This window comes from Epinephelus fuscoguttatus, linkage group LG23 (genome assembly GCF_011397635.1).
Source record: "Epinephelus fuscoguttatus linkage group LG23, E.fuscoguttatus.final_Chr_v1".
Lineage (NCBI taxonomy): Eukaryota > Metazoa > Chordata > Actinopteri > Perciformes > Serranidae > Epinephelus > Epinephelus fuscoguttatus.
The window spans coordinates 2992694-3008129 of NC_064774.1; the positions used below are offsets into that span (position 1 = coordinate 2992694).

General features: G+C 38.9%; 2 protein-coding genes across 3 annotated transcripts in view; both read right to left on the bottom strand.

Moving 5' to 3' along the window:
* Positions 1-7006: 7006 nt before the first annotated feature.
* On the bottom strand, positions 7007-9430 carry LOC125883982 (low affinity immunoglobulin gamma Fc region receptor II-b-like). Its single transcript, XM_049568675.1, has 4 exons — positions 9203-9430; positions 8742-9008; positions 8362-8607; positions 7007-8046 (listed from the first exon to the last, which is right to left on the bottom strand). Exons 1-4 carry the CDS (start codon positions 9228-9230, stop codon positions 7898-7900), a joined length of 690 nt encoding a protein of 229 aa, XP_049424632.1. The 5' UTR covers positions 9231-9430; the 3' UTR covers positions 7007-7897.
* A 5009-nt stretch (positions 9431-14439) lies between these two features.
* The window catches only part of LOC125883973 (butyrophilin subfamily 1 member A1-like), a 28471-nt gene continuing 27474 nt past the window's right edge, over positions 14440-15436 (bottom strand). For both annotated transcript variants that reach the window (XM_049568664.1, XM_049568663.1), the window contains exon 6: positions 14440-15380. In XM_049568664.1, coding sequence (XP_049424621.1) covers positions 15355-15380 — 26 coding nt within the window. In that variant the 3' untranslated portion in view covers positions 14440-15354. The remainder of the gene's footprint in view (positions 15381-15436) is intronic.

Sequence of the window (15436 nt, forward strand, 5' to 3'; positions counted from 1 at the left end):
TAAACTACTTTCAACACATTGAATGTAAAATAACTCCCAAAGAAACACTAAAGTGAGAAAAATAACTCTAGCCATTTAAGTTAAAAAGCACATAGCATCCTTTTAGACATTGGGTTTGGTGTTTATCTAATAATTCCTATACTTATTATACTAACATGAAAGTCATACAAGAGGAGCTTTGTTAAGAGGAAGGTCCTCCTTTTCTCTGCGAGACTCAGCTCTGAGCAAAAATGTTTTTATTGTTTTACCTGGTGGACAATTACTTAATATTGATGTTTCATTTGTAAGCACTGCTCCCTCCTTTACTCTCCATCTTAAAGCTGTTATATGTTGTATTGTCTGATTGGCTATGGTGCTAAGGAAACAGTCATCAGAGTTGTTAAGGAATATTATCCACTGTTTTTGAACGAGGACATTTTAAATTGTTCTTTTCCGTATCTCTAGTTTTGCTTTTCTTTCCATCAGTTTCCTCAAAGAACAGAACAGCAGCACCACACACAGTTAAGGACAACCAAACATGTGAGTGCAAGCTTGTCCTTGTAGTTTTTTATTAATATTTTCAATATGCATCAGATTTTATTGCTTCATGCAATTTTTTGAATGCTTTTTCTTTGTCTTTTCTTTTAACTAAGTGACTAAAGAATTGAGCTAAAATATCACACTTAATGTGTTCTATGTTTCAGTCTGTAGGGACAATGCTTCAGATGATTCAGATGATGCAGACGATGTGATGTATACAGTCGTTTTCATAAAACCAAGAGAAGACAAAGGTTTGATTCACTTTACATGTAGAGAGAAAATAGGAGTAACAATAAAAGCGTCTGTTTGTTGCTGTCTCATGTTGAAAGTGGCAGTTGACATGTTGGTTGAGACGTGCTGAACCACAGGACTGACGTGAATTATTTTTGCATCCTCTCAGTGTGTCACACATGGTGTTTTGTTTTAGACGCTGCAGACGCTGCTGATAATTTGAGCCTCGGGTCAAACCACACCAGAAAACCACGGGCTGAAAAATGTGAGTGGCAATGACCCCTTCAATCTGTCAGTGTTAGTATTTATAACATGCCCTTTTCAGGTCATCTGAGTGTCTGTTACTAACTGATATTTGTTCCCATCAGATAAGGATGAGTCTTCATTTCAATCGGTTTATTCTACGTTGACTATAAGTCAGACTCCAAAAGCTCTCCAACATGGTGCGTATGTTATTACAATGTATTTGGACAATTTTGTGCATTTTCTAAGAAAGTGCTCACATACTTATTGATGCTTCCAAAATATCCTCACATCTACAAACATTTCAACAGTATATCTCGATCTGGTATAAGATCACCATGTAGACTTAAATAGTGATCTATGGTTATTTTGACCCCAACAGAGACACCTCTGCTGTCACTTACCCCACTGATGGTCATATACATTATAGTAAATTCAAAGTATTTGCAATAATTGTAAAACATAAATGAATAAATAAATAAATACATGGAAGATTCAAAAACTATGCAGATAGCACTGTGAAAAAAATCAAGATTTTGGGAAAGGAAAAAAGAAAAATATTCTTTTATAATATTCTGTGAAACAAGGAGGTGGTTGAGCTGCACATGGAAAGTTTGACTTTAAGGTGTTTGTCCAGATGAAAGATCAGGATGATTTTTGCAGAAACAAGGGATTGCCCTGACAATTACATGAGTGTTTAGGTAATTTCATTAAAATTGTTGTTAAGATGATCTTATGTCTTCCCCTGTTTGTAAAGCAGAATCAAGATTATCCAGTTCCACAGTGAGCCTGAGTCCCACAGCAGCCAAAGACCCAAGTACAACAGAGCAGAAACCTATCGAAACAACTGTCCAGAAGGTAAGACTTACAACAGCTACTTCCTCTTAAGGCACACCAGGTCAACCAGCCAAAAGCCATCAGTCAATGTCAGTCTGTTAGTGAGCATCTGTTGCCCTATAGTTGTTGCCCTGTGTCCCGCACTGCTGGCACTAGTCAGCCCTTTTCAGCAATGTTTCGGTGAATATTGAGCATGTTAAATCAGCGTCACAGCCCGTCGGTGAGTGAAATCATTCTGATTGGCATTTCAACTCAGTTGATGTGAAGCGAAACCCAAGTACAGGAGGCAAACACAGGACTGAGGTCAAATAGGTGTTAGAAGTTTGAAGCAAAAATAAGACACATAACAGTTTGTGTTATGGTTTGTTGGCACACAGTAAATATCATTGTTCTTTCAACAGTTTGTGTTTCCCTTTTTGAATGATGAATACAGACTGTAGCCACCTGCTGCTATGGAGAGCTTTCTTCCTCTCATGTAGGTGCAGAATGTATGTGCTAATTGACTGTAGGCTGTCGTCTTTGCGGTGTACTTTTTGGTCGAGACACGGGCAACGTGAGGCAGCACAACAGTCTTTGTCTCCTCCAGTTCTTTGATGTTGGTTGAATGTGTGTGGGCCTTTAATTTGCCTAATTACTTTTCATAAGTGATCTTGAACTCCTCACACTAAAGCTGCATGGCATGTGTCTTCCTCTAAATGTGAAACCAAGTGGCCACAAGTCAGTCAAGAACACAGAATATAATGGATATAAGGGTTCATTTCTAAATGCAGGTCATGACTTTCATCAGGTCATTACTTTTGTCTAACACTCCTGAAAAAAGCTGAGTAAGTGACCCTTGAGTTTATGATATTTACCACACATTTATCTTTTTTGTATTCTGTCTTATAGGTCAAGAGCAGAGATGCCTGACTGAGGAAGACTCCATGTGGAAAGGAAGAAAAAACAAATCACAAATACTGTCATTTCATTTTATTATAGGTTATTCAGTATTACTCTAAAGCTACATCAGACCTTTAATATTTCAAAATGTTATGTATTTGCATTTTATGTTTACTCTGGAACAAAACAGATAAAGACACTTGTAAACACATACTTTTTAAGTTTCAAACTCAGTCTGGATTTAAAATATAGTTAAATGCGATACATTCTCACTCCAACCTTGTCACATATCAACATTTGGTCAAGTGCTAGTATTTGACTTCGGAGTGTGACTGGATTGTTAGTTAATGTGCATTTTTTAGTCTAACCTTTCGAATAGTGCAAGTTTGGCTGGATGATCTAGTCACACTGTAAGGAGAAGCATCAGCATCTATTTTTATGAGAGTGGAGCAGTTAAGCCACATTGTTCTCTCTGCTTTAGTCACATGCTTCAAGATACTGTATATAAAGGGGTAAAAAAAGAGCTGCTGCAGCATGTAAACTGGCTGTGGTCAACCACCAACATGATGCAGTTACATCAGTTTGACCCTGAGCAACCAGAATGAGCTTGAAGCCACATGCATGCATTAATTTGGTTTCAATGATAAGGTCAGGGGTTCAGGGGGAAGGAACAGTGAACTCCTTTTCAAACTAAATGAAAGCTTATATTACATTCGTATTCTAACATAGACTGTTATTTTCTCCCTGGATGGTTTAATGCAGACTATAATGTGCATGTGCATACATTTAGTCTTTTGTCCCCCAGGCCATAAGGCTATTCAACATATCTTAGCAATGGCAGGTTAGAATGGACTGAACTGAACTGACTGAATACTCACCTGCTCACCTGTCTTCAGGCGCTGGACTGTTGCTGGTTATATTATGTTGGCTTCAGTTGCTGGTTATGTTGGCTTCAGTTGCTGGTTATGTTAACCTTGCAAAATTTGGATTTGCATTTTCTTTAGATATTTACACCCTATTTGCATTTACATTTATTTAGATACCCACCTTTTGCTATGTTATGGTACTCCTAGGTTTTATGTTTTCTAATGTGTAACTTCTACTGCTGTTGAAGTGTGGTATAACATGTAAGGACTTGTTTATGCTTTCAGTGACTTATATTGCAGGCAACTGGACTTGCTTGAGTTTCTTAAAGCCCTTCACCTCTCATTCAAGAGGCTTCTTCAGAGCTGACGAAACTTAAGTTAAGAGGTGAAACATCTCCAAAAAACTCAAGCAAGTCCAGTTTCTCATGATATAGCACTTCGTTGCTGTGATGTCATTGCTGCTCCATTCGCAGGGCTACTGTCTACTGTCACAGCAAAGACAGAAATCTTTTGGGAGCAGATCAGCTGAATGGACACTGGATGTTGCTGGTGACTGTTGTGCTTTCATTACAGTTGACTTTGTAGGCTTGAATGTGACTGTGTAGTCAACCCTCTGTTGATGTCGTGTTGCATTAGCTACCTAGCTAACATCAGTGTCAACATTTTGTCAGATAAAACATCCCCATTCGAAACACATCATTACAAAACGCACTGGGAGAATTTTTTGTAAAGTGCTGGGATGAAGCACCCTGTCACCACCTTTCTGCTGGAGAAATAATGCCATGTGGACACAGACCCTTAATCTCTGTGATGCTTGTTTGGATTCTTTTTCACACAAATGTAAACATATATTCATTAATTTACCACCCCACCCCACCCCACATAAATAAAACATGACTGCTTTCTTCCATCTCTGCAACATTTCCATACTCCGCCCATCACTGTCCCAGTCCAGCAGTGAAGTCTTGTTCCATGCAATTGTTACATCCTGCATTAACTACTGTAATGTCGTTTTCTCCTGCCTCCCCATCGGACTCATTAACAGGCTTCATATCATTCAAAACTCACCTGCCCGGATCATTACGTGCACCAAATCATGTGACTACTTCACTCACATTATCATCCATATACACTGACTTCCAGTTCCAAGGTCCAGTACCGGATTGACTACAAAAACCTTCTGCGTGGATCACCTTCAAAGCCCTCCACAACCTAGCCCCCACCTATCTCTCTGACCTTTGCCAAGAGTACAACCCCTACCACTTGATTTATCCCAGCAACAAAATGTCTGCCCAATTCATATATCTTGTTCTGTATTTGAAAAGCACCTTTTAAATAAAATGCATTTTTATTCTAATGTGGTCCTTACTTTATCTCATGACTGAATACATGCAAAATGAATGTAACCATTAACAAATCTGATGCTTTCAGAGAGTGTGTGATCATTCCTGTCTCAATCCCAACTGGTCAAATACTGACACTTGGTCAGTGGCCCTTGGCATTATTAATGTATTTGTGTTTGCTTCTTTTGAGCTTCTTGGGTTTTCTTTGTTATTTTGGCCGTGGTTCACACTTAAGTCCTTGCTTCATACTGTGCCTGAGTTTCTTGTATCGCCTGTGTTTAGCAGGGGTCCATGTCATTGGTTCGACAACCCATTAGTCCGACTGTCCGCGGTGCTGAACGGCTTGCAGCGGGCGTATGGTGCACCACGACTGGCTTGAGGCTGAGCAGGCTCACGGCTTATGTGTTTGTCACTTTCTTTTTAACCCACACCATGATCTTTTCCTGACCCTAACCAAGTGGTTTTTGTGCCTAAACCTAACCAGACCTTAACCACAGGGCATCATGATGATTTCGGAACGGACGTCGGAACAATGAGTTTAATATGGTCGGAACAATGGGATGTCGGAACAATGGGCAGTTCCCGTTTAGCAGAAAACTATTTTCTGCAATCAACTCTCAGATCTAGTGTATTAGCAGTAAATGGCTCACTGTTGCTCATACATATGCTGTTTCATTTTTTATGTTACACTCTAACAGCCCTAGACTGGGGCGCAACAGTAGCACATGACCGAGTGGCTTGCTCTTAAATAAATCAAATCAACCAGGCAATGGGAAACTCATCACAATAAATCTTTGATCATAAAATGACAGAGAGCAACATGTCACTACCAAAGTCAGATATACTATTTATTTATTTTTTTAAAGATATTTTTTGGGCGTTTTTAAGCCTTTAATTGATAGGACAGACAAGTGTGAAAGGGGGAGAGAGAGAGAGGGAGTGACATGCAGCAAAGGGCCACGGGCTGGATTCGAACCCGGGCCACCTGCTCTACCACCAAGCCACCGACGCCCCAGATATACTATTTATACAAAACTTTTTGTTTCTTTAACAAAAAACTATTGTTTGTTTTCAAAACTATAAAAGCTGCTCTTGTGAAACAGTAAAGATGAATATGTCTTCAGAAAAAGTCCTCCTATTGCAACAAATTTTGAAAAGAATATTAGGGGATGGGTAATAACAGTTCATCACAGTTTCCTTTCTCTCCAGCAGACCTGCAGGAACACACATTCAATCATTAATGATGCATTGTGTTTACACTATTGGGTCCGCAAGTGAATAAAATACAGTATAACAGTCCAAACCTAACGTAACCAAGCTTATAACATTTACTTTTTGGAACAGTTAAAAGGTGACGTTGAGCCTGCACTGTATTGATAATTGTTTCTAATTAGTGGAAACACCACTGAATATAAAGCAAACCAGTAAAACACAATCACTTACTATGACCTCTGTGCTAAAATATACACTTTGATTAAGACCGACAGTGTCAACAGTAGTTGATAGGAAGATGTTGTGTTAACCAGAAAAATTACAGTGTAAGTTGTTTGTTGAAACACCTGAAACAAGCTATGTTTATGTTTAACTGACAAAGTAGCAATAGCCATGCAAATTATGACTGTTGTTACAGTAACATGATGCTACTGAAGTGTCACAAAACCTCCTGTCATTTTTATGGTTTTGGAATACAGTGATAAATGTCACCCTGATGATGACGGCACTGGATCAGGAAACACAACTGACCTGTCTCAGCCTGTAGGTAAGAGGTCCCTTGAGCAAACCAACATGATTTGAGGATTCTGCAAAGACTCAAACCTTGGGCTTCTTTTTTTAAACATCATTTACATAAAACTATAAAAGTAACTATTATATGCAGATGACACTTGAGTCCACCGACAGCTTCTGTGCTGAAATGACTACAACTCATTTTTTATATTTTTATAGTTCACAGTTCATATTCAGTGCTTTTAATTGTATTGAATAAAGTACTTTGAATTTGCTTTGCCTTTCGGGGTCTGTTTGAAAGATGATGGGGAGTTCTGCTGCGTATATGAAAAAGTAGTAAAAAGTCTACAGTTGCCTTAACTGATGTCACTTGAGTCAGCACCAGTTGGGGCTGAAGTCTTGAAAAATCATCTTGAAAAAAATCTAGGCATATTGAGTTTAGTTTAGTAAGTCATCTTACCAGACCTCTGCGGTACATTTCTCATCTCTGCTTGAGCCTAGTGGTTTGAGGCTTCCTTAGCTGTTACCAGCAAAACACATTTAAATCTCAGACTGGTCAAATTACACTGCAAGTTATGCATGCTTTGCCAGTGGAGAACAATGTAGAATAAAAAGGCGATATCTGTAGTTCATTTATTTTAATCCCTGATCCTTTTTTTTATTGTTGTTAAAACAACCCTGTTGTGCTATATGAGTAAACTACTCTTAAATTGCCTGTAGATTCCTGATACAAAAGGTACGCTGTAAGTCTCTCTGTCAAACTTTTGTTTTTTTCTTGATACTTGAGCTTCATGACACACATTTTTCCACCTGTTACTTACTCTTGTGGTTTGTGTTTGACAAGCTCAAATTCACCAGTGCAAGTTGTGTCTAAATAAAATACAAAACACAGTATGCTGTACTGACGGATCGCCTTTTTGAAAATAGTTCATGCGTCAGTCAGTACCTCTGTGGTTTTAACTGTAACCTTTTCTGCTGGTGACACAGTCTAACAGTGGCTGAAAGAATAACATGTTATATCCCACTTCAACAGCAGTAGAAGTTACACAATATAAAATTTAGATTAAACTTATATTAAAATATAAAATAAGTGATTCCCCACTACTGTAGCTCAGACAATGTGACCAAAAAGGAACTCTCCATGGGCAGAGGGTTGGAGAAAAAATAACATAAAATTAGAAAAAAAAGACAACTTTAATTCTCCATGAGATCAACTGTAAAGTGTTCACACCTTTACATTTAAGTTTGTGTGTATTATTTATATGTGCTTCCTGGGTTCCAACAGTGAAGTAGTCCCAGCAGCAGTAGCAACAGAGCCACCACCACAATGGTGAACACCATCCTTGAGAAGAGGTAACTGTGACAGGAGTCATCTGAGGAGGGACGAGGCTCTCTGTCAAGTTCTGCAAAGACAACAAAGAGTATGTGCCATAAAACTAAAACATATGCAATGTTTGTCAATGTGTCCCTGATGGATTGTGCAAAGGACAAATTACTTGTGCCCCCAAATATTCTGTCACCAATAAAAGTAAATTACATCATCCAGAGCTTTGTAACTGCAAAACCAAAACAACAGCTTTTACGTAGGAAACTGTAGGGTGTTAGGGGTTATTTTTTTAAAAATAGATAAAGAGACAAGCAAGACATACAACACCATATTCCACCTGGGCAGATGTCACGCTGTGGGGAGAAAATAAATAAACATATGTATGTCTCACCTCTGACAGCCATCCAGCTGACTGGTGATTCTCCGACATCAAAGATATTACATTTGTAGAGTCCTTCATCAGACTTGGAGACACTGTGGATGGTCATCTCTCCTGTAGAGCTGCTCTCTGTGAGGCTGCCATCTTTATAGAAATCAGCTGTGAGATTGGAGGAAGCTTCTTTGGTTCTGCAGTGCAGAGTGACAGCGTCTCCCTCCATCACAGGAAGGATAGGACTCTCCAGGATCACTGAACCAGCTGAACAACAAAGGCATGCTATCTTATACTGAAAGAATACTGTGTGAAGATCAGTATAAGCCTTATCTCTCTGGTAAGACTTTACTGAAAGACAATCTGATAGATTTAGATGTTTTACAGAGATTTAAACATACCAGTGACAGTGATGTTGACACTGTTACTTCTCCCTCCTTCTTTAGTCTGACACCAGTACTCTCCACTATCTGATGAATAGGCATTTCTAATGGCACAGAGGGATCCTGAGTACATCCTCCACTTGGCAGCACATGTGGTAAATTCTCCCTTCACCTTTCTTACAACTTCCCATCCAGCTGAGCCATTAACACTCTCACAATTAAAAGAGACAGACTCATATTCAAAGAGCTGCAGTCTGGATGGAACAATACGAGAAAAAGCTGTATCTGAGACAGAAACAGAAGAAACAAAGATTTTGCAAGGTGTTTGTATTTTGAAATTATATTTGTTAGTGGGCTGTTGTTCTAAAATTAATCTTTAATCATGCTGCTACAAGGCCACACAACAAATCTCAAAGAAATCTTTCTGAATTTGATTTTGTAGGAAAGATCCAGAAAAAAAACGTGTTTCCGAGCATTACTTGCATGAAGTTGCGCCACCAGCAGCATCAACACATTTGTTGCTGAAGAGGAAATGGAAGACAGCAAAAAATACTTTTGTTAGAGCTGTTATTATGGCTGGTAGATTGAGTTTCTAATTTCCAACTACTTTTTGGAAAATTACAGAAAACAGAGTGAGACTCAGTACTTACACAGTCTGAAGCAGAGAGTTGTGACCTCCATGTTGCCTTGCTGCTGACTGTCTGAGAAGCACGTAGACTTACGATGTAAGTTAGAACTTCCTCTTCCTGTGTAGTGTATTCTGGTGCTAATATGAGTAGGTTTGACCTTTAATGTTACAAACAGAGGCAAAGGTTTTCTGATGCTAAACAAAAAGGTATGTGAGGGAGGGAAATTCTCTTGGCTTCCTACCATAAAGCATGGTGATAATAATGCTCTGGGGCTGTTTTGCTGCTAGTGGAGTTGTTGCGTGATGGAAAGTGTACAGAATAACAAAATGTGAAGATTACCTCAGAGTTCTGAAGGACAATATCAAGCTATCAGTCTTACTGCTTGTTACAAAAGAACAATGACCTTGAAAGATTGGGTTTGGGGATGGCTGTATGTACAGCTGAATGTTGGTACTATGAAGCACACAGTCAGATAATGAAATCTGGGTAGCAGTTGATGAGCTAAATTCAGAATAAATCTTGTGAACAGTCTATGTGAGTATTCATACTGCAATACATACATACATTAATTGAGACATACAACATATATATTTGGATCCTATGAGTGATTTGTATTTTCCACTAATGATGCTTCTTTAGAATGTCTTTTTCTTGTAAGTGACCTATCCACCTTATTTTCAAACACGGAAGTAAATAGTGATCAACTTCCGTGTTTTTGTGCGTGACTTCCGGTCAGCCGCTTTCCCTCATGCTTTCCCTTACCAGAGCTGATGGTGCAAGCTAATTTTTTTCAATTGTTTATGTTAGTCAATCACTTAGTTAGTTAGTTAGTCTGTGTATTTTATATAGATAACTATGCCCACGTTTCCGTTATCCGGTAATTGCCGGTAAAAATAATTCCCTCTAAACGCGAATAAATCGCATGTCAAACAAAAACTATGAATCAAAAAAGCACAGTCTATCCCGAGTGAGACAAACTGCTTGATCCCCGTCTCCAGTGTACCAGCAGAGAACCTGCAGAACCGAATCAGCGAAAAAACACACCGGGCTACACTGCCTCTCTAGCTGAGCAGCTGAAGCTGCGGCTCACACCCTCGACACACAGACACGCAGACAGTGCTTCTGCATGCCAGCCAAACGTGTGCGCAACTGTGAGAAATAAATATGTGAGGTGTACACTGCTTTTCCATCTCTTTTTTCCTTTTCTTTTCTGTCTTTCTTTCTTTCTGTCAGCGACATACACTCCTCCCATACTGCTCCAGTTAGCTCAATCATGTTGTAACTAAGACATCTGCTGGAAAAAATATTTTTTTCACGGACCATTTATTGAGTTATTGAGTTATTACAGACACCGCTAATGGCTAATGGCTAATGGCTAACAGCTAACGGTTAGCCCAGCTAATCTACGATAACCATGTTATTAATTACAAAACGTGCACACAGAAATAGTAATGTTTGTTCAATCATTGTGTTTATAGACTTTACAAACATCAGATTAGTCTAAACGGTGATATAGTGACATGAAAAATGTGACATATATATATATATATATATATATATATATATATATTTACACAGTGGTCAGGAGTGTTGGACCGGATGTGTCGCACAAAAAAACGTCTGGTTGCGTTCTGTTTTGCCTCTGTGTTTCCATGAAAAATAAGGTCAATAGGGGACGTAACATTTTACAACTGTCTATTGTTGACTCATATCAGTGGGGTCAGTGTTTTGTTGTCTTTCTTCTATGAATTGACTCTTGTGGAGGTAAAATTTGTAAAGGTAAAGGTCAAATTTAAGTTTAATATCAATCAAGCAAGTCGATAAAAAGAAAGGAAACAAAGTAACACCTGAGACAACAAACTGCTTTCTGTGGTATTTGGCGTTCCACAAGGGCCAATCCTCGGTCATCTGCTTTTTTGGCATAGTTTTGCCCTCAGGACACATTATTAACCATCAGAGGTTTAGTGGTGGATACCACCAATTTTTTTCAACTTTATTAACCATAACCTTTGTATTTAGATCCACAAATTCCACCAGTAACCAAGCTCTTTAGTTATTTCAATCAGTGCCTTTAAAACCATCCATAATCTTTTTTTGGTGTGAATTAGGACCATGAAAAGTCATGCTGCATTGGTTAGTAGCAATCCCTATTTGTGCACTGTAGTCACAGTGATTTCAGGAGTGTATCAGGTCTGTGTGTTCAGATTTGAGTTGTGTTTTTACTCTGAGAGGAAAAGATGGGTGCAAAGCACAAAGGTAATTTTTTAATTATTTATTTTTTTATTCTAATCCACGTAGAGCACTGGCATGCTGGTTCCAAGGAAATTACCAACCAGCAAAAGAGATCGGGTCATTGCTGGGTATAATGATATAAACCACTGTAGCAGGGGTCAGTATTACCACGGGTTCTACTCAGCACAAACAGAGGCACACTTTTCTATCAGTTTAGATTTTCTTTGCTCATAAACTTGCTTTCACAACACAAACATTCTTCTAACTCTTCTAACTCTTCGCTCCTCTGCCACCTTGCTGGGTGATTCCCGCAGGGTCTATAGTACAGTTAATAACACAAACTCAAAGTACAGCTTTCCCATTCTCCTCAAGCTCCAGCATGTGTGTGCCTACCTTTGGTCCAGCATGCCACTGCATATGAAGAGAGAATGTAATTAGCCAACAGGTAAGACTTGCACCAATCAAAACCTTGGCACTGCTCCCACAAGCCACTCCCACCCATCGTCCCTTGCAGCTAAGCCCCAACTACACCCCACTACCACAAATACTATTTACAATCGCTGCTTGTATGTAGCATGTTAAACATACTTTCCCAATAACCTTATTAACTGACTGATAGTCATCAGTTTCTTTTGAATTAAACTACAGAGAATTTGATTCCAATTTGATGTCTGATTAAAAATGCCAGTGGCAAATGCTATTGCTCAGCTTTCGTACCCTAACTCCCTTCACATATTGCTGTCATGAATACATGGTTATAATGGTTAATAATTTACACGTGGTTGCACTGACCTATACTTTCTGTCACAGAGAAAGAGTGTTGTTACTGCCTTTTACAAGATCCAGTTTCAGGTGCAAGTTTTTCCAGACTGTTGAGGACTTACTTTACAGTTCAAGAACAGTGCACCTGGCAAAGAAAAGTAACTTGGGGTCAAGTTAATTTGCCCAGTGGTATTATGTTTGAATGCTCTTAAACTGAATGTTGAGGAGGATGAAATTTCTGTATGACAGTACTACATCATGAGCTCACTGGGTTAGCTGGTTTGCATAGTGTGACTGTGGTGTGTATGTGATTTTAATATAATATCAAAACCTTCTGTAAGAATCCTGCTGTCTGTTTTTATTAAGCAACATTTTTCATAAATAAAGGAAATAATTTTTTACGATCATAAAGTAATGTGGGACCATGCAGTAACTTCTCAGTATTATATTTTACCACAACTGAGGGAGCACACAAATGGTAATGTTGAAGGAAAGACTCATGAAGAAAGTAGTCATTATTTATCTTTTTATGAGCACATTATCTTGAAGATTATTGTCAAGTTACTCACTATTATTAGTGTTAAAAGTGTTAAACTTTTATGGAGTAATTGGTATCAACATTTATAGCATGCTGAATATTAGCTGGTTTTAATATCCAAGAAAAGACTGCAGGGCAGACAGGGATCTTTGGGTTTATTTCATGTAGGATTTATTGTACAGATAAGGATTTACTGGCAGATAATGGCAGAAAAGAATCATAGATTAATAGAAAATAATAATAATAAAAAAACATCTTAAAGAACAGCTCAGAAATGTTAGTATGACAGAAAAGGAAAAAATATACCATAAACATCAAACATTCAAAAATTTGGGAAAAAATCAACTGACTGGTTTAATTTATTTTGAAAAAAGGTGGAAATTTCTATATTTAAATTCTACAAAACTATGTTTGTTATTAATGCTTTTTTGATAGACAAGTGTCTATTAGGGAGAGGCCAACTTCAGATGATCCTCAGCTGAGGTCACTGGCCTAATTTCATTATTGCCTGGGTCATATAAAATGCAGGATGTATCTGTTGCTGAATAAACTGGTCAACTCAAAGACAACCTCTTGTGTTTTTAGGTCCATCTTGTCTTCATCCACCTTCTCTTACTGAAGTGTCTTCTTATTGTCCTCTCACTGACTCCTGACCTTCTACAGCTGCAGTTTAAGTTGGTCTATCTGTTCTTTATGATTTTTTTTTTTTTTTTGCTCCTAAACTTGTTTCTTCCTCTCTATTACCCATCGCCTGCTGTACTGGCTGTCCGTTAATGAGCTGTTTTTCATGTTTCTTGCTCCATTTGACAGGGGGGTCCTGTTTTGTCACTCTCTTCTTGTATCTTCCTCACATCACTCTATACATCTGCTGGCGGCTGGTCTGGTTTTCTTATTTCATCCTTAACTGACGGAGTGCTTGAGTCTCCCTCCTGCTGCCTGTGGTTCATCTTGTTTTGGTTTTCCCTCAGTTGGAGCCTGATCAGCTGTTTTGCTGTTTGTAGATTTTGTGTCCTTGCCTCCATTTTTCTGGTTCAAATTATTCTGTACCTCTGCTTCTGAGGGCTGACCTGTTTGTCCATCAGTGTTTACTTTTACATGTGTTGTGTCCTCCCCTCCTTCTCCCCTGTTATGATTCTGTCCTTGGGGTTGTTCTCCCTCTGCTGGACCCTGAGTTTCTTTTTCTATAAGATTGTTCTCATCGTTTTCTGTCTTCTCTGAATTATTCTCTGTCCCTCCTCCTGCTGCTGTTGCTTCATCAGTTGCTGTCAAATGACTTCGTTTTGGTTCTTCATCAGTTGGACCTTCACCATCTGTTTTGTTTTTTGTGGGTTTTGTTGTGTCCTCCACTTCATCTCTTCCATTACTGTTCTGTATTTGGTGTCCCTCTTCCTCTGCTTGATGTGGAGTGTTCTTTTCCTCAGTTATAATTTTTTTCTCAGTCTCCTCCTCATTCTTTTTCCCTCCTCCTGCTGGGAGATATTTGTGTTGTGTTGCTTCATCGGCTGGAATCTGACCTGGTGGATTGTTATTTGCAGTTTGGTCTCTGTTTTCTTGTTTGTCTGTATCACTGTTTCTTTCTTCTCTTGCCTTGACCTCCTGACATCCATCTCCATCCATCTGACTCTTGACTTGTTTTTCTGTATCAAGTGAGTTTGGACCCTCTTCTTGATTTTTCTTGTCCCCATTTTCATCTGGTTGTTCTTGGTGGGTTTCACTCATTGTTGGGCCTGGAGTGACATTTTCTTTAGTGTCCTTCAAATCATGATTGGTTTCTGCTACTGCTGTAGGATGACTTTGCTTTGGGTCTTTATCAGCTGAACACTCACCCTCTGTTTCGTTATTTGTAGAGTCTGTTTCTTTGCCTGCATCTTTCTTGTATAAATCACTATGTGCAGGAGCTTCTGGGAGCCAAATTGTTTGTTCATTCCCCCGAGACAGAGATGCTGTGTCTTCTTTTGTAGTTGTTGTGTTCTCCGCTTCATCTCCTCTGTTACTGCTCTCTTCTCTCCACCTCTCTTCTCTCTTGGGCTCCTCTCTCTTCTTTGAATCACTATTTGTCCCTTGTCCTGCTGGGGGATCATTGTGTGGTGTTTCTTCATCAGTTGGCACCTGATCTGATGAATTATTATTTGTAGTTTGTGTTTGCTCTTCATTTTTTTCCTCATTAGTATCATTCCTCGCCTGCCCTCCTGCCATGATCTGTTGTTGTCCATCTCCATCCAGCAGACCCTGAGCTGGTGTTTCAGAATTTACAGGCTTTGTTGCCTCTGTCTTCTCTTGGTGTGTTTCCTCTTCTACCTGACATGAAAGTCCTGTTTTTTCAAATGAACATTCAATGTTATTTTCTTTTTCCATCTTGTTCTGATTCTGTTTTGTCCCGTTCTCTGCTGTGAGCTTCTCTCTGTCTGTTTCTCCCTCCATCAGACTCTCCTGCTCTGAGGCTGATCCTGTATCCACTCTCTGAGTTTCTTCATCCACAGGAATATTTCCCACTCTCTGTGTGCAGAAACAATAAACAGTAAAAATAAACGTGCATGTTGCTGTAAAGATGT